At 37.9% G+C, this 20509-nt stretch overlaps 1 protein-coding gene across 5 annotated transcripts in view; it reads left to right on the forward strand.

The window, feature by feature from the left end:
• The window catches only part of PCSK5 (proprotein convertase subtilisin/kexin type 5), a 287773-nt gene that overhangs the window by 136258 nt on the left and 131006 nt on the right, over positions 1 to 20509 (forward strand). For all 5 annotated transcript variants that reach the window (XM_067569064.1, XM_067569066.1, XM_067569067.1 and 2 more), the window contains exons 8-9: positions 1446 to 1658; positions 12963 to 13063. In XM_067569064.1, the coding sequence (XP_067425165.1) occupies positions 1446 to 1658; positions 12963 to 13063 (314 nt within the window). The remainder of the gene's footprint in view (positions 1 to 1445; positions 1659 to 12962; positions 13064 to 20509) is intronic.

A 20509-nucleotide genomic window follows, 5' to 3' on the forward strand; every position in this document is an offset into this window, starting at 1 on the left:
CCAACAGCTGTCTTTATGTCATTTGCGGCACACAGCTCCACTCTGTTTATATATTTAAAAAAAAAAAACCAACAAACCCCTTCCCCACCCGAAAACATTTGTACTAGTAATTAATTCATGATCACAGAAAGTGAAGTAGCATGTGGCATAACATTAGTTCATCATACGTAGCAATGAACCTACCACTTCTATGAACCATATATTTCATGATGGGCTGCAAACATAAACTAGACTGTTAACTTATTTGTAACCCATGGGCTTTTTCCCCGAAAGAATTAATGAATAATAAAATGATGTCTTTTTGCAGAATTACAGTTAAAGACATGTTTACTCCTTTGATAAAATGTGTATCCTAATTAATATCATAGTACTTGCTAATAGTGAATGGATGTATTTAGATTATGTATATTATGGGAACCTCACGTTAACCTTTTTATCTATCTGCATGAAATGCCTGAAATATACATTAGGAAGACCACAGTTCCCTACTAGACAGCAGGCATGCAGCATGTTGATCATCTTCACTCTTTACCTCAGCATCAAATTAAAAACACCAGTGTCTTCCAGAATAATTACAGATTAATTTTCACTCCCACGATACTTATTTAGATTCACCTGTTAAATTTTCTTAATCTGTATATTTGTTTTAGGTCCTCATTCAGCAATTTACTAAAGCATGTGCCTAACTTCAATCAGACTACTGAATCGGGGCCTTAATGCTTAATGTTAATATATTTACAAAAGCCTTCCTTGCCCATCCATTTTTATTTTAATAAGGTGTTTTACATTTACCATTTATAATTAGAGTCCTGTGCGGATACAAAATTTGTATCTGCATCCAAGCCACAAGCCGCAAACAGATATCTGCAGATTTGCAGGGATCTAAATATAAAATTTGGATCCGCATCCATTCAAATCTGCAAACATGGTCCACAGATATAAAGCAGATATCCGCATATTTGCAGGGCTCTATTTATAATATTTGTTTAACTGCTTCCGTGTGGTTCATGGTACTTGATATTACCTAAACAGTAAGTGGTGTCACTTGGTAATTCCAGAATGAGACATTCAGGAGAGCCCAGAATGGTTCTATCTATTACAAACGTTTGTAGCTACAACATGCTCTTTTTTCATTTACTATTTAAATCCAGTATGATACATTTAATGCATGCTGTGTGTCTTCTGCATCTCTCTTAGTAAGATTGGACAGAATAGACTCAGACCTACAAATAGAATCTGAATTTAATTTTTAAGATTTTGTTTATTCATCTCACTCATATTTTGAATTTGTGACATTTGGCTTTTAGCTCAGCTGAACTCTGCTTTTTCTTCACAATCCTGCACAATGAGCTCTTTTATCTTTTAAGGGGGACAGAGTTTGGGGCACAAGCCTACATGCTTACTAAGAAAAAAACATTAATCAAATCTTTCCTATTTGTAAACAGGGACGAAATAAGTTAGGTTCCATTTTTGTCTGGGCATCTGGAAATGGCGGAAGGAGTAAGGACCATTGTTCCTGTGATGGCTACACCAATAGCATCTACACTATTTCCATAAGCAGCACAGCTGAAAGCGGAAAAAAACCTTGGTATCTGGAAGAATGTGCATCCACGCTAGCTACGACTTACAGCAGTGGGGAATCCTACGACAGGAAAATAGTATGTGTTTGGTATTTTCTTTGAGGTTTTTTTTGGTAATGTTATTTTAATTGTATGTAGTTTTGTATTTTCTATAATGATTTTTAGAGGAGGGCAAAATGACTACTAGGCTTTTGTGTGGGCTTGTTTGAAAAAATTTCACCCTTGGACAATATTGTATATATTTATATAGAAATTTTGGACCAAGAATTTGAATGTAAATTTCTGCCACTGGGTTTAGCTCCATCGGCCTCCTTGTATTCTGACACTCATAATTCTGCACAATGCATCAGATGTGGTCTTACTAACCCTTGTGACAGAGCCTAATTTCTCTTCTCACTTCCACTGTGTCCTATATTCTGCTTTCCTATTTGCTTCCAAATGCTGAGCAAATGTTGTAAGAGTCTCTCTGCTGTCATCCATAAAGATTATTTTCCTGACCAACACTTTGTAGAATATCATCAGACTTCAGAGCAAATATCCTTTTGGTATTTTTTGTCCGGTCCTCATTATTTTTCATTTTTAAATGTGCAGTTATAGAAGCCATTTTCCAACACACATCACCATTTATTTCAGATTTATTAGGATCCAGCTTCCTTTGTATTCATTCACCCTCAGTTGTCATTCATATTGCTGCCTAGTCCAGATAGCTGATACACAGTAAGTAATATTAGGCTCAATGCTTATCACCCTGCACTATTTGCCATCTTATTTCTTCCCAGCCGTTTTCCATTAAGTTCTGATCATGGCTTTTTTTTTTACTCCACTTGAGAATTTTATTATTGATACCATCATTATTGGTCTTTATTTTTTAAATGGAGAGCCTTCCTGAACTCCAGACAGTCTGTCTGCTACTGTTTCACCCCTTAGCCTTTTCAAACCCTTATTATCACTCCCTCAAAGACATTATCAGATTCATTAAGCACAGTCTTCTTGCTGACTTATCTTTGACCAATCTGTAGCTGTTCACCGTGCTCTTCCTTCATAATCAAAAATCACCAGGTGCTTTTCTAATACTGAACATGACTTATAATTTCTAGAAATTTTCCTTGCTTCCTCCTTAAGCCTGGGTTTCATGGTACCTTATTTCCAATCTTTTTCTTGTTGCCAATGAGGAGTTAAAAATTGCTGCTCTAGCTATTTTTTTTTTTTTTTAAATACAGTCTGCTGTGTCTTTCATGATTCTGGGATGCTGGCCATCCCTTCCTGGAACCTTCCCTATTTTCAGATGATCTAATTTAAAAAAAAAAAAAATTACTGGAATGAAGAGTTACCTTAGAACAAGTTTCTGTTCTTTCTCTGCCTCTCTCTACAAAAACTTTATCTCTGTTTCTGGCATGTTTCCTTGTTCTCTCTGATACATAATAAGGCAAAGAAGTCATTCCATTTCCTAGCAATACTCAAATGGTCAAATTTCCAAAACGGTCCTTTCAAAGATCTTTGCTAACCTTTTTTTTCAAAGTTGAATAAAATTAATAGATTCATTAATTTTAAGATCAGAAAGGACCATTGTGATCATCTAGTCAATGCTCCTGCATGACTCAGACCATAGGACTTCCCTAAATTAATTCCAGCTTCAATTCCAAATTGTTAATAGTGAATTACTCTCACTGTTAAAAATAGGTACCTTATTTCTAGTCTGGATTTGTCTATCTTCCGTTTACAGCCATTGGATCTTGTTATACCTTTGTTGGCTAGATTGAAGAGCTCTCAATTATCAAATTTCTGTTCTCCATGTAGGTACTTATGGACCATAATCAAATCACTCCTTAACTCTTTTTGATAAACTAAATAGACTGAGCTCCTTTTGTTCCTCAGATTCTTAAAAAAACCCTTTCTTCTTGTCCTTCCACTTGTGCCCTTTTGTTTCCTTTGTCAAATTTCTACAATTTCTAATTTATATTCATTGCTATCAACTTCCCTTTTTACATTTCTTTTATATTATATATGTAATGCTTTCATTTCCCCTCTTAGCTAGGCTGGTTTTTTAACCAGTGTAACCTTCTTTCTTGATTGTGGGACTTTTGGGTCATCTAGCAAATATAACGTCATTCATGTTTTTCTGTTTAATTCTTTCTCCCAGCTGACTTCTTGTTACATCTTATGCAATCCTCCCATTCTTCCTCAGTCATAGTTTTCTCAATCATTTTCTTCCATTCTTTTAGGTAAGTCTTGCTCCCTGTATTTACACTTATACAATGTCATTACATCAAGATATTTTCATTGCTTACTTCTCAGCTGTCCCTCACTTTTGACCCAAAATTGCCTCTACACATTTTTGGTATTATCACTCTTCTATTTTTGTAAATTTACTCGTGAGTTGTTGAATCATGAGAATAAGGTTAAGAAAATTATTGTTTAGTCTATAGATATTTAATCCTATATAGTTTTTAAAATGTATGCCACTATTATATTTCTAATAAGGATAATACTTTGCACTCAAGATATTAAGACCTACATTTTCAAAAGTGCCATTTTTCTTCATTTAGAATGTCAATTTGAGACACCCAGAGCATGCTTTTCAGAGGAGATGAACATATGCAGCTTTTAGTTGAAGTCAGTGAGTTCTATGAGTTCTCATTATTTTTGAGAATTGGGTCCGACAGCCTGTATATCTGGTGATCCAATTACTGTGGGCTGATCCAGCTGCATACTGTGCATTTCGAGCCAGATTACACCAGCAGTGTGGCTCACTGACAATGAATGGTAAAAACATGTTAATCAGTTAAGGCATGTGCAGTGCCAGCTGCCATAGGAGATTACAGTACTGCCTCGATTCTCTGTTTATCATGGCCCAGTTCATATGCTGGCTACTCTTGACAAACCACCTTCAGTTGGCTTGATGGCCACACTGTAGAGACCTGATTCTCCACTGATATCAGGTTTATAAGAGTGTATCTCCACTGATTTCACACAGTGGAGAATCCATCCCTAAATATTGTGTCAAAGACCCTTTCCTCTTCTTCTGTGCTGCGCTGTATTACCAGTTGACTCCTGAGGTCCACAACCTCTCCTCAAGATGTTTTACTGCTGGTAGCTGGCTCCTCAAGCAAACGTAATCCCCTCTGACACTTCCAATAATAAAGGAAAACATTGTGCACTGAGCGCAGGAAATAGCCTCCCCCTCAGTATTGTATACAAAGCAGTCACCTTCCTTTGGACAACATTTGTGTTAGTTCTTATATTACTCTAAGGTCAGCTCTAAAGAGAAATTAGGTGAATTTGAAGAACCAACCCTTTAACTGAAAACGTTTAACAGTTATAAGTAACAGCTGTAACCTCTCAAGCAATGTCCTCTCAATGCACACCCAGAATGAGGATCCTCTCCCCCATCTTTCTGTCTAATTCACATCTATAGTAAGCCGTCACTACAGGGTTAAGGATAATGATATTATTAATATCTCCTCTCTCTCCTCCAGCTTGCTCACTAAGACACACCTTTTTGACTGATACACCCTGCAGAAAAGTTATGACTAATACACACAAGTGAAAATCATCACCAGAAAACGCAGCAAACTTTTATACAAATCCAAAAAATCATGGATCTAAGATGATGCAAATTCAGTTTCATTATGAAATCACACAGCTTTTGCTGTATCACATTTCCCATCATTAGTTGTTATGCTGTTGTTTAGATTGCCAGCCCTTTGAGGCAAGGACCTCATCTTCATTTTTCCCCCCACAAACTGGTGCTATATAAATAGAAAATAACGATAGAAAAAAATAAAAATAAAAATGTTTAGATAGCTAAATTTAATCCTGTCTTGAAGACTGCATCACACACACACTGAAATTAGATATAAAGGCCTTGATGGCTTCCTCATGTAGAATAGCAGCAGCATCTTTCTCAAGATTAGTGACTTTCCTATATGTCAGTCTAATTAGATGTGATAATTCAGTTTGCTTTACAGGGTGTATGAAATTCTTGTATTTAAGAAAGGAGAAAATACACCATGAAATACAATACACCATAAAAAATACATCATAAAAATCCTAGCACCTGATTCTAATCTCACACAAGATTTACATTAAACTGATTTAAACTCGTTTATTTCAGTGTACATGAGAATAGAGTCAAGACCCTAGTATTGTATGAGTTTTTACAGTATAGTAATCCAGAAATATGGCTGTGACTCTGAATAAGTGAAACAATTTGTTCTTATTTCTGTTTCATCTGCTTATAGTGTCAGATTATTCCAACTCCTGATCCTCCTTAGTTTTGGCTTATATGTCTACAATCTCAGTCAAATCAGTGTATTGTTTTTGCTGATTATGCTGTATTCCTATCTAATATGTTTTAGTGGCACTTTCTGAGTTGGAAGAATAAACCATGCTAGTGGTACTGGGTGTTCCAAAAAGGCTCTCAGTAGTATGGTGAGCTGGGAGCTAGGGTGTAGGTAAAATCTGTTACAGGTACCTCCTAGTTTCATCTTGCACTAAGAAAATATCCCTTGTAGATAACCACAGATTTTTTTCCCTTTACATGTTTTTGTCAGCCTCGTAAACATACTTTGTGCCATAATTGTTCTTTTTCAGTCTGTTACAATCATAGTTGCATTAGTAACATAGGCAAGATTCTGATCTCATTTACTTTGATGAAGATGTGGAATTTATATTTACACTAGAGCAAGTGACACAAGCATCAGCTTGCACAGTACAAGCAAGCAGTTTTTACACAGTCAAAAGTACCACTGACATTAATGTCCTGCATTAAGACTGCATTAATAATGAGGCCAAGAATACATATTGGTAATGTACTGTGTTGTACTGCATCTGTCAAAAATCTCTGTTGCATTTTGGACTGGATTGTCAACTCCTGATTCCCACTGTTCATGCACACAGTACACCTGCCTTTCCCAGATGCAAAGACATGCACATGTTCCTTTAAATAGTTTAGTGCTAGAATTGTTATCAGATGTTTGCTGGAGCAGCTGTAAAGTGCAAGCACAAGCATATAAATGCACATTTTGGGGCACACATAAGTGGAAGCCAAGTACAGGCCTGCTGAAAAATGTACTCTTTGGAAACAATTATCATTTGAAACACATGCTGAGTGTGAGACTCTAAAGATCTCAGTAGAAATGACATGCGGCATGTCTAGGACACTCAACTGTAGCAAATTCCTCCTCCTCCCCCAACCTCAGTGTTACTGGAGAGCTCCAGAAGGCATTGTGTCCCTTTGTGGCAGAATGCTTCCTCTTACTGCCCCTAGAGTCGGATGTCTCTGCACCAATGCTTGGAGTGGGCTGTACTTTAAGGGCGCAATCTACCTCCAAGTCCGTATGGCACTACACAAATAAATAATAACATGACCATCGGTGTACTCTAGATTTACTAAAATAATTGTTGTTAACAACACTGGTGAGTTATGCACAAAAATCCCCCCTCACTGATTACATATACAATCTATAGTATACACAATTGCTCCTTTTAAAAATTAATTCAATGCTCGTGATTTTTTTCATACTTCTGTACCTAATGGAGGAGTGTCATATGTTATTCACTGATTTTTCTTTTTCTTTCAAGAGTTAAGTTTGTTTTTACTGACCTATTTTTCCCTGTCTATTTATAATAGAACTTGGCACTATAACAGTTACAGACAATAGCATCTCTTGTCAGTTATTTAAAAGAACTCCCCTTTTTCAACTGCCATTGTAGAGCAGATGTAATACAACATGGCATCTTCAACATAGTGGTTTGGGATCAGATGATGCCAGGGAAGGGTGAGAAATGGCAACTACATTTTTTTTAAACACTTATCATTTTAGAATACAAGTCGGTTCAAGCTGACATACCTGTAGGCAGTACATCAACAGATAAAAAAGGTTTCAATCACAACTAAGGGCTCAAGACATGATATATTAAATATCTGGAAATAAGAGGGTTAGGATGGGAGAAGTGATAATGTTCTCTGTAAAGGCAAATCCTATTTTTGACCTGAAAGCTAACTTTCCCTAAAGATGTAACTAAGGGAAGATTGATAACATAACCTGAATAATAACTGTACAGAAATGACATGTCTTTAAATCTTCAGAGTAAGTCGCTTGTACCACACCATTACAGTTGGTATCTGGGTCTTTCTTTTATAAAACTGCACTTAGTCTGAACCCACCTGACTCCCATATATGGGAAAGGTGAAAATACACTGAGGTGGTTATGATACCTTTAAACTGACTTTTGTCATGGTGTTCTAAGTTGTTAATTTTATATTGATTAAACTATACCTTTACCAGCCAATATGTAATTGCTTTCAGCCAAATCCAGTTGTTGTTTTCTTCTGTTGTGGGAGGAAAGGTGAGATGATTGCAGCACAGTGCATTAGAAATATTACGTAGCCTGAACTTACGTAGGCTAATCACTGTTTTCTTAGATCAGCAATTGTTACAATGATATCTAAAACGTGTGAGTACTTTAGGTAAAAGATCCAAAATTAATACCCACCTCCACTCACCCTATTGAATAGAATGACAGCTTTCATACACTAATGTCAACTTCATATCCCTGGCAGGTGTCATGTCCTTGTATTGTGATTAATGATGTTGCCCTCATGTGGCCCTGGAATCTCAAACATCATTTTTCTCCTTGAAGCTTGACTGTGTGTTGGTGGTCCTGTCCCTTTGTTTCTAAAGACAGACACAAGGCTTCTCTGACAGTGCACCCTTAATGCTGAAACATTCCTTAGATCTCTCTGGTAATTTACATCTAAACATCTCAGCTGCTGTCAGTAACTTCCCTTTGAAATGGCTCAGATAGGATTTCCACTTAGGGAGCTTTCTTTACACATTTTCTTCTGCAATATTTGCTGAGTGAAAGAGAGAGATAAGAGACTATGCAATGACTACTAGGACAGGGGACAAACAATGCAGCATAAAAGTGTAATGGCTTCATTGCACTTGCTGTTCATAGGTACTGCACAAGCAGAACTAAGACTACATTTGCACTAGGAGCTAGAGGTGTGATTCCCAGCTTGCACAGACATATTCATGCTAGCTCTCATCTGAGCTAGCACACTAAAATCAGTGTGGCCATGCTAACGTGGCCAGTGACAGTGAGTGGCACATGCTAGCAGCCCCAAGTTTGCACCCAGAGGATTCTGGGGGGGGTTGTACTCAGAGCAGCGGCTAGCATGGTGTCACTACAGTCCATGCTACCGGAGATACACTACTATTTTTAGCTTGCTTGCTCAATGAGAGGTAGCACGCATATGTCTGCACAAACTGGGAATCACACTCCTAGCTTGTAGTATAGATGTAGCCTCAAAAACACTCAGCCCCCTTTCTCCTGATAGACAGATATGTAGATAATGTCATACAATATGCTTTAAATGTAAAGGACTAAATGGTGTCTTTTAAGGCAAAACCATTGTAGTGGGAAATGAGGATGTGACTTTCTTTCCCCTGCATGAGCTCCTGAAGGCATCATTGTGCCACAAGCAAACGCAACGCTTCTTGGAGTGCCGGGAGAATTCAGTTACTGCACTACTTTTTAGTAGGGTACAGGGTGCGTTAGTTCTGCTGCCCATTGAGTAAAAGAGGGTGAGCATGTGCTATTCATTCAGCTTTATTTTTTTCCACTCTTTTGGGACCAAATTTTCAGAAAGAGGTGCCTGAAGTCCACCTTAGATTTCACCTGCAAATACTCTACCTGATTTGCATTCACCCAAGTATACACAGGACTTCTGGCTCCTCCAGCTGCAAATTTCCCTCCGCTTACCCCCTTTTGAAGTACATAATGGAAAGTATGTCATTGTATTATAGATTAGTTAGAGTACAAAATCTATTTACACCAGGGTGTGGGAAGTACAAGATATTAAATAATGGTTTTTGGAACCCTTTTTACAATACAAACCAGTACACACACTTAGTGCTTTATGGAGACTATAAATGTTCATTGGCTAAATTGATGCACAATTGATAGATGAGAGAAAGTGTCTGAAAATCTCATTTAAAGATTTTTCCAGGTCATGGATAAAATAAAATGATTTATCAAGAATTTGAAAATAGACCAAAATGGTCCTTTCCAAACTTTTGAGAGTTTTGAAGCTGAGAGGTAGATTGGTCTTTGGTAGATCAAGTAGTTTAGAAACATGACTTTCTAAATGCCTCAGTCCCTTTTTTTCCCATCTTTCAACATCATCTCTGAGTGAGTTCACTTCATTCCTGGGCTATGTCGCCTCATGGCTCTGTGTTAACTTCTGCCCTTCTGTCAGTCTTTTGTGTTGGCATGCTCATGTTTATGTAATACTAAAGCTTCCTGCAAACTTATACCAAAATATGTAACAGATGAACAAAAATATATGTATACACGAGTGACACCAAAATACGATCTACTTCTCATAAATGCTTCCTCATCTGCTCGTGTAATTATGTGATTTTTTTGGCAATGTATAGTTCAGCTGGCATCTGGGTTAAAACTAGCCAGGTGTCTTCGTATTTTTATGTAAGCCTTATTTGTGTTTATTTCTATGCTTTGCTCTTTTCCCCAGTCTTCTCTAGTGGTCTTATAAGTAAAATATAATGCTAGTGAAAGGTCCTGAGTGGAGAGCACGGGAGACCCAGATCTTTGTATAACCAGGGAGCACTACATTCAGCAACTCTGCAAGCTTCTCCCCACCATCCACATGCTGCCCCATTAATGACTTAACCTAAAGAGCTGCCTAAAGTGGTAGGAAAGTATTTTTGTCTCTATAGCCAGTCCAGCATCTAACCTGGTTTTTGTGATGTAGACATGGGCACCAGGTCTATAGGCCAGGGAAGGCTTAGCCTTCCCTGACAGCCAGGTGTGGCCCCACCCACCTTCATCCCCCAGTGGTGGCAGTGTTAGCTGATCTCTCTGCTGAAGCGGGCGGGGGTTGGGGTGCAGGCAGCCACCCAGCTGGGGCGGACTGGCCAGCCTGGGGCCAGAGTGGGTCGGCGCTGTGGCGGCAGTGCTCTGGAGCCTGGGGTGCTCCGGAGCCTGGGGTGGACCGGCCCAGTGCTGTGGTATGGCGTGGGCTGGCGGCGGTCCAGGGCAGATCAGCTGGCCTGGGGGTGGGGCGAGATGGCACCATGGTGCAGCGTGGGCTGGCAGCACTCCAGGGCCTGGGGCTGACCAGCCAGCCTGGTGCACTCTGGCAGTAGGGGGGAGGAGGGCCGCTGGGGCAACGAAAGGCCAGCCTGGGGCCAGGGTGGGTTGGGGCAGGGCACCGCTTGGCACTCAGGCCGCCTGGCATTGGTGCTGGGCTGCATAGGCACTGGGGCCACCCAGCTGGCCCTAGCTGATGTTTGGGCTGCCTGGGGCGGGACTCTGATGGGAGACAGGGCGGAAGGGGCATGGCTGTGGGACGAAGGGGTGGGGCCGGGGGGCTAGCCTCCCCAAATGGGCGGTTCACCAGTTGCCCATGGATGTAAACCGTTGTCCACAAAGAGCTACTGTGACACCACCCGCTCATTGCACCTCTTGAAGAATTGCTAGATGGAAATGACTTTCTGTTTCTAATGACTCAAGCTACATTTGAATTAGTGATCTAGAAGCATAAGTGTTTGTAGGTCTGTGCTAATCCCCTGAACCAAGTAGTGTGATAACTAGTTTAAATATATCTTTGTGTGTGATTTAAACTTCGTAGAAATACAACATTTATCTTCCTATAATCACAAGTTCTTTCAGAGATACTTGTGTTCTAATATTAAAGTGCAAGATCCTGTTTTATCTCTTTAGTTGCAAATGCCCATTATGGCTTTGAGAGCTTTGTATTTCTACTTAGGCCATATTTTAAAATGAGTAGCAATACACATTTTTATGTAAGCAGTATACTACAATATAAGACAGTAAACAACTTAAGAAGTTGGTTGATCTGATAGATGAAAACTTCTTTGACATGACTGAGGCAATTTCTTTGAATCTGCCAGGATTTTCAGAGACAGGGAGGGTGAGGTAATGCCTTTTATTGGACTAACTTCTGTTGGTGAGTGAGGCAAGCTTTTGAGCTAAACAGAGATTTTCCTCAGGTCTGGGAAAGATACTCAGAGTGTCATAGCTAAGTACAAAGTTGAACAGATAGTTTACCACATATTCTAAGGGACCATTCAAGGTGAAGTGGCCCATTAGCACCCAGGTAGTCACAGGACAAAAAGGGGGTTAGTGGGTTACAGATTGTTGTAATAACCCATACGTTCAGTGTCTTTATTAAGACCAGCATTTTTAGTGTCTAGCAAAATGATGAATTTAAGCAAGTGGGCTTGTCTTTTGAAAGTATTGTGCAGGTTTCCTTTGAGAATGAGGACTGAGAGGTCGGATATAGAGTGATCGCTTTGTGAAAAGTGGTCACCCACAACTGATAGGGTATTTTTGTCTTTTTATCATTTTCCTGTGTGAGTTCATTCAAGAGTGTAGCGATTGTCTGGTTTCATCCATGTAGTTATTATTGGGCATGTAGTGCACTAGATGAGGTACATCACATGTGATAGGCATGTGTAGGATCTTGAAAGGTGTGTTGGACGGGGTGTTGATATGTCTGCTGGTTTTACATCTATTGTTCTGACAGGGTCTGGTGCTGTTTTGAGTTGGTGTGTCCTGGTCTGTGGGGAGTTTGCTTCTGACGATGAGCTTAAAGAGATTGAAGGGTTTGTTTGAAGACCAGAAGAGGGGGTACAGGAAAGATTCCTTTGAGGATGGGGTCTCCATCGATTATAGGTAGTAGTTGTTTGATGATACCTCCTATGGGTTCCAGTAAGAGGTGGTAGGTGACAACTAGGGGTTATTTTCAGCTGAATTATTGCTTAAGGGAGGAAGCATGGTGTTGTGGTTAAAACACAGCACTTGGAGTCAGCAGATGTGTATTCTGTTCTTAGTTCTGCCACACACTCCCTCTCGTGACCTTGCACAAATTTGTTAACCCCTCCACACCTCAGTTTTCTTATCTGTAAATTGGGGATAATGGTACTTACCTTCATCACAAAAGTGTTGAGAGATTTAATTCATTAATATTTGTAAAGGTTCTTGGATAGAAAGTAATAAATGCAAAGTAATATTATGGTGGAGTTTTAACCCACTTTTGGTATGTGTGTTTTTTCTAATTTTCACATCTTTTGTTGGTCCTGCCATAACAAATTGAGACTAACGTACATGGTCAGTGCTGTAGGATAGAGTGAACACTTCTCCAAATTCATAAATATCTTCTAGCTGTCAATGGAATCGGAGAGTTTCAAATCAATGTATTCAGAAGCCTTTTTTATCCCAATTAAAGAAGAAAATTCCATTCACCTGCATGTGACTCACTTGAGCAATGGAAACCTGTTCAGATTTCTGCAGCTGTGTTCTAAATTTCACACATTCAATTTGTTCCAGATCACCACAGACCTGAGGCAACGTTGTACAGACAGTCATACTGGAACCTCAGCCTCTGCACCTATGGCTGCAGGCATCATTGCATTGGCACTGGAAGCAAAGTAAGATTTGATCTATATTCTGAAAACATTAATAATAATGCATAAATAAATATAGTTTGTTTACATGACATCTTTCACCACTAACTGGTGAAAATTCACAATATTATCACACACACACCAGTCTAATTTTACACATGGGAAAACTGAAAGAGAGAGAGATGAGGGCAAAAAAGTTCAAATTTGGGTGCCTAAAGCTGCGATGTACTTTGCAATGGTGCTGAACATGGATCGCTCCCATTGACTGGCTTGGGAAACCTTCAAAGTGTTGCTTGAGCTTGAGTCTAGTATTTAGGCCAGTGATACTCAGATTGAATCTCGCGAGTCACAAGTGGCTCTTTAATGTATCTCCTGCGGCTCTTTGCAGCACATGATATTAAAACACTATGTAATTTAATTATTAACCCATCTAAATTAACCAATCAGGATGCTTTTACTGTGTTATTAACCAATTGTAGTTGATAAAATAATAATACTTGGTCAGTCATTTTGCTGTGGGAATTATATATTTTACACTAAATATTCCCAGTCATACTGTTTAAATATGAATATATAGTACCATAGTAAATGAAACAATGAATTCATACTACTGTGGCTCTTTTGCATAATGCTGATTACTAATTTGGCTCGTGAACCACTGAGGTCTGAGTATCACTGATTTAGGCCATTGTATGTGGCACTGTGCATGGACCCGAATCCCTTTCACTACCTTAACTCGTAGGGATGATGGTATTGAGGACAGAGTGCCAGCATGAGCAAAAGTTAACATGGTGTGAAAAATAAAAATTCTCACCAGTATCATGTGCGATGAAACAATAAATCCAAGATTTCTATCAGGTTTCTATCTACTCAAAGGTTTTTAAAATATAGATTACATGACTATGGACCACATCTTTTAACCCTTATTTGAGCAAAATTCTCATTAATGTTACAAGAGTTTTCCTCAACTGCAGTATTTTTCACTTCATAACTAGAACATATTTTATTGTGCATACTTGACCAGAAAAAAGCCATTGGGAGTTTATCATGTAAATTCATATTTCAGAACTTTTTCATTATTGTGTATTTTGTCAGAATGGACTGGTCTGTATGCATAATGTACACAAACTAATGATCTGCAAAATCCTGTTTAAAATCGGTTGTTTTTAAGTTATAAGAGATTGATCCTATGATGTTCAGAGAACACTGATTCAACTCCCATTGAGATTGATAAAGGATGAGGGAATTCAGAACCTCAAAGGACCAGGCACTGTGGGGAATAAAAAATGTGTGCCTGGTACTCAAATTGTATTATACTTTCGTAGTATGTAATTTGTAACAGCAAACAGGTTTTGGTTGTCATTTTGTAAACATGTAGCTTTTTAGGGTTGAATCCGTGACCTAAGATTCAACCCACAACACACTTTTTCCTTCTGAGTTACATAGCCATGAAAATAAGAGATTGTAATTGAAAAGCTGATACAATCTTAAGTAGGGCAGCCCTTGAGTCATTATAATTAGGTTTTCTTAATGCAGTGCTTAGTGACAAAAACTACTTTGAAAAGTTAATGTAATACTGTTATTTCAAAAACCATTCTTTCAATCACTTTTTAATCTCAGTTGTAAAATACTGACAGTTTTTAAACAGCCAGCATACACAGATAAAATTACATTTATGTGTGCAAAAATGTTATATTGCTGGAGCTTTTTATAATTACTTTTTAATTAATTGCTGTTCCCTATCATTCTAATTGTATCTCTTCTCATGGCGTTTTATGTATGTTTTCAAACACATCATTGTTATAATTGAAATTTACAAAGTATAGTAGCAGACACACAATACTTGCAGCCATACCAATCTGATCATCTAAGATACTGGGTGCTGCTGATAGTTCAGTAGGTTATACTCTTTTTCTACATAAATAGCTGCTATTGTGACTGACACTGCAGACATAAAATATTGTACTGAAGTCTTCGGTGTAGTGATGGAACAATGTGCTGCTGCTGTATGTGGATAAAATGAAAAAAGCAAGACCGTAACTAATTTTGGTCTTTAAATATCCCCTGATAATCCCTAAATACTGGCCAAATTCCAGTTGAGATAATTATAATTTGCATTCCTAAATTCCCTGGCAGTTTTGGTAGGTAAAGAATTCTTCATTTCCTTTCCAGAACTGGATATGGGCTAAGGGTATCTGTATCAATATAGATATAAAATATTTTATATTGCTATTAATATGATAAAATGCAGACCTATTTAATAAAATATGCTTAAGATGCATTTTTACCACCTCGCCTGCACTCTGCCCACTAATATTTCTCCAGTAGGATTACATATAACTGAACCTCAGATAGGCGTCACACTACTGGCATTAAAAGAAACCAAACAAACAACTGGCAACAGAAATGTTCCTATTTTCTCCCAAAACTGGAATTTCTCTCCCAAAATTAACCTGGCTTGAAACCCAAGACATTCAGTCCTCCAACAGTGATAGATTTATTATCTAATCCTTTTTTCATGAGAGCTAGAAATAGGAACTTTACACCATTAAAAGGCCAGGAATACCCTTATAAAGGGATAAAGCTTTTTTTGGTAGCCAAAGAAGATCGTAATATATTCAAAGTTAATATCTTGACGTTGTTTTGTATGAAACAGCTATTTTAAATAATTGTAATGTGTTTATGAATGTTATAATATTAGGATGTATTAGTTATAATTTTCCTCTGCCTCTGATTCTTTTTGGGGATAGGAAATGAAAAACATTACTAATAACAATATTTAAAACTCTCAAATATTTCTAAAATACTTTTATTTTGTAAAATATGTGGCATACAGAGAATACATGATGGCGTGGTGTGATGCAAAGGTTTTATGGGGATTGGCAGATGAAGGTTGGGGGTTGCAGATTTAGCTTTAAATTTCATATTGATGCCTGTGCTAACAACCATCATATTTATATTAGATTTTTCAAAAGATTAGTGGGAAAGGAGTTTTCAAGGTTAATTATGTTCTCCATACCATGAGCTGCCCAGTAATCAGAGCGCTTTTTTCAGAGCACTTTTTGAATATGTTTGAAAGAATGTGTTGTTTTGTTCAATGATAAGGCACTGCCTACTGGAAAAATTGTGGATCTACCACATCTATTGAAGCTCTGGAAGTGTTTAGAACCTAGGTGCTGAATTTTCCACAGCAGCCAAGTTGTATTCAGTCCAGGGAGGCATATAGCTCCCTGATTCAGCATCAGCCTGACTTTGACATTAGTTAGAGCACCCAAGAGGCTGCTCTAACTTATGCCACTGGTTTAAGGATTCTAAGAGGCCTTAAACCAGTGGAGATTTGAAGTACTGGAGCTTTGTTCCATCCCACCATGGTCCTGGCCTGTCCAAGCCTGCTGTCTCCTTCCCCTAGCGCACTCCCTATGGACAGATGGATGGGGCAGTTGTTACAGGACTCAGCTCTGCCACTTTCCCCAGCATTACTCTAGTGGGGAATTCTCTGCTGATCTTTTCAATTGGACTCCAATCATGGGGAATGTTTTTGGGAGCTGATGAATTCAATACTGCATTATAGTCTGTGATATTTACAAAAATTTCTTGTGAATTACAATTTCTGTCCAGTGTTTTTGTATCAAATGGCATGATCATGTGACCAAGGGAAACTAATTGAGCTGCTAATAGGTTTTTCAAATGCTCATTTGGTAGAACATGGGACCATAACTCAGAAACATAGATACAAGCCTGTTGCATTGAAACAACAAAGAATAGCATACACACACAAGGCCAGTCTCCATGAGGCATTTCTACATTTAGGGCATGGACTCATAAAGACACAAAATATTTGATCTTTCATGTCCTTTTTTTATCTTGGAGCGTGCAGGTAGTTGCTTTCTTTTACATGTCAGTTCCTAGTGGAGTTAATATCCTGCTCCAGCTCTGTAATTGGGTGCTTAATAGTTTTCCATTCTTTTACATTCATTGCAATGACAATTTTTTCTAAGTGTAAACCAGCACCTAGAGGACAAATTGTAATATTCTATTAATTCAGCATACGTGAAAGCTTATCTCTAAATATAAAATGTTAAAGTTGCTTAACAGCATTCTACTGCCAGATCAAAAGACCTTTCTGGTTGATGAAGTGTTTGAATTCAGGATTTGCATGAATCAGAGTGAGGAGAGAGAGTTTGTTTAACCATCAGATTCCTTTTTTGGGCATTGTGTCATGTTCTTAGGAAAAACAAATAAAAATAATGTCTTTGACATTTGCTTGGGAGGAGGTACTTAAGAAAAAATAATCTGTATACTTCCAAGGTGAAATCTGCATGTTTCACTATTAACAAGCCAGTGCCTATGTTTTCTCCCTCTATAATTTGAGAAGCTGTAGCTACATTATCTAGAAAAAGCATCTGAAATCAGGCGGAGTTAACCTGCTGTTTTTTTCTCTACTGCTGCAGTATACCTGTTGTAGTGATCTTCTAAAGAAGATCTCTCTGTGGCTTGAAAATTTGTCTCTCACCAATAGAAAGTTGGTTCAATAAAAGATATTACCTCACCCATCTTCTCTGTGTAATATGCTGGGACTGACACGGCTACTATTACACTGCATTTCTAAGTGGTGGTCTGTTGATCACATGTGTGTGAATGATTAGTAATGAATCATTGATTTAGCACATTTACTTTGGGATGACTGTTTTTTTCTTCCTTTAAGAGAAAATGTGCCATATTTAAAAATACATATGCAACTTAAGGCAGGTAATTGAGTCCACTTTATAAATCTAAAAAAAAAGAATGAATACGTAGATGTTAATTTAATAATATTTTGAAATGTGCTGAGTGCACAAAAGTAGACACTTAGTATCATGGGAATTTAGGTAGGCAGAAGGTAGTTAATTATCCAGTTTGGGATTTAGCCAAGACACTGAGGCAGAAACTGTTACCCTTGTGAAAGGCACCTGTGTTTAATAATCACACACTTTACTTCTCATCCCTATTTGGTTGGTCCAAAATCTGTTTTGATATGACTAGCTGCATAACTATTACCTAAGCATATGACAACAGCAGACTCCTCATGTACCTGCCAGAGCAGTTTGAGTGCGTCCCAAATTAGACAGCGTTGAATAGCGCTTTACCCAGGTTTGTGCTTAATTGTTATTGCCCATTTCTAATTAAATTCAAATCTTTCCCCTTCCCCAGGCAAATGTCAGTAGCCTCACTCAACATGAGTGAGTGTCAACAAGAAAGCCCGAGGTTTGCTAAGCATGGAGGTAGTGTCCTGTTGCAGCACATACACTGGGAGAGAATAGTGAGGAAGAATTAAGGGACGGTGCCTTCCATTACCAGCTGTACCAACAGCCCTGGCTACCAGGGTAAAACTGTTTGAAGCTATGTGAGAGTTAAAAGTAGCTTGTTAATTTTCTTTGCAGTGAGTGACAGTTATCGATAGACTAGTCATAAAAATGCATTCATCATTCAGTAAATGTGAATATGAATTTTGGATGAATCGTTGGAATTGTATTTGTCTTAGGACAGAAAAGACTGGAAAAGTTTGACTAGTATATGAGTTACAAGAAACTTGTGGCTAAGCCAAGCAGCTGTGTGTTTTGCTTTGTTTATAAATTTGTTGAATAATCTCTTGGGGTAGAGTCACGTGGACATCAGAATGCGTAAAATGCTGTTGTTGGAATATGAGTTGCATTTCAAAATTCATTAGACCTTGTGCGTGATCTGCTAGTAAATACTATGTAACACAGAATTCCAGAGAAGATGAGTTATCTGAAAATACTACTTATTCTGTTGAAATATAGCAGTCACAATCAAAGCCCATCTAGTCATAGCCAGGATTTGCAAAGATGACTCATTGACCTCTTAAGACTGCATGGCAATATTTCTTTTGTAAATCCTATGGTAATATGTTTTACTTCTGCTTGCATGGAGATCAGTTTTCTGTATCCTTTCTTCACCTAGAATCACAGACACTTCGGACATTTTAGCAAAACATTTCTTTTCAGATTGACCTGCACCTAACTAGTGTTATTATAACAATGTAGTAACTATTGTTAATTTTTATTGTTTTTTTCATTTTGCTATGAAGGAAAACTTAATTTGCACTCTGATCCCTTTCAGTTTGCTCCTGGTTGTGTCATACATCTTCATACAGAATGAATTTTCCTCTAGTTTGCTTTTACTGATCATTTTTTTGTTTCTTTTGAATCATTATTTTTGTTCTTTATTTTTACACAAGGCCAGATTTTGATCCCTGTATTCATGATGAATAACACCCACTCCAGGATTATATTCATTGTCTTTAAAAGGACCACTTGTGGAGTAAGGCACTACTCAGTGAGTAAAGGGATCACAATTTGACCTGAAATGATTGCTTCTCATTTCTAACCAGTTTGGATAATCCTGTCCATTCTTGGTCAAGGATGCAGTTTAACCTCAAATTAATATTACTGATTTTGTACACCATTATTGTACAAGTGTTCCATTTTCATATTTTCACGTTTACCTTGTTTTGTAAAGATTTTGAAAAGGTTGAAAGAAGAGGGCCGTACTTGGAGTATTACTGGAGAGCTGAGGACTTGACCTTCATTATTTATTGGCTGCTGCTCATACAGTTTTTATCTAATTGTTCTTGCTTCTGCTCATTCTGCTGTGATTTTGACTATTGTCTGGTATGCATAATCCCCAGGCAATTTCAGATGAGACATTCAAGGATTTTGTTCTTGGAAGGAAATTGTCTTGGTTTTGAAATTGACCCCATTGTATAGCAGTGTTAGTATTGCTCTATTAATGCATTCTTTCATATCAAGATGTTTTTCCCTTTAACTCTTCTGAGATTAATCAAGTGGTAAATCAGTTAACATCAGTGACATCTTGTCTGGATCTATGGCTAGCAAACAACTGTTTATTCACGTAGGGTCCAATTTTGACATGTTTTACAAATACTTGACTGCTTCTGTGATTGTTCCAGGTGCTTTAAAATTGGCTGCTAAGACTCTATAGTTTGAAATGAAAACAAAACAAAACAATTTTTTCTGCAAATGAACTGCTAGTTCGACTCCTTTCCAATCTCTTATTTTTTGTCAAAGTTTCTGACAAAAATTGTGGGCAAACAATTGCAGTCCTATTTGGTTTCAAATGATGTGTCTGCTGTAGAGAGAAGTTTTAATCTGGCAATAGTTCAGTTCAATGGTACAGTGAAGGTCTTATCGGAGGCTGCAGAAATCAGCTGAAATGCGGTTCTTATGCTGTTATATCTCTCTGCTGCCTTGATATAATACACCAAAAGCTTGTCTTTGTTTGAGAAGACAACATAAATAAAAAAAATGTAATACTTCAATGACTCTTGCAGTAAGAAAACTGGTAAGCAGGCACTATGAGAGAGAGATTGAGCTTATACATATTTGTTTACTGGGTACCTGACATTTAGTTATAGGTTTTCAGTTTGAGAAATTGTTGTTTGGGTTTGGT

The sequence above is a fragment of the Emydura macquarii genome, unplaced genomic scaffold, assembly GCF_026122565.2.
Source record: "Emydura macquarii macquarii isolate MOO-44397 ecotype Brisbane River unplaced genomic scaffold, CSIRO-AGI_Emac_v2 contig_2897, whole genome shotgun sequence".
In the NCBI taxonomy this organism is placed as follows: domain Eukaryota; kingdom Metazoa; phylum Chordata; order Testudines; family Chelidae; genus Emydura; species Emydura macquarii.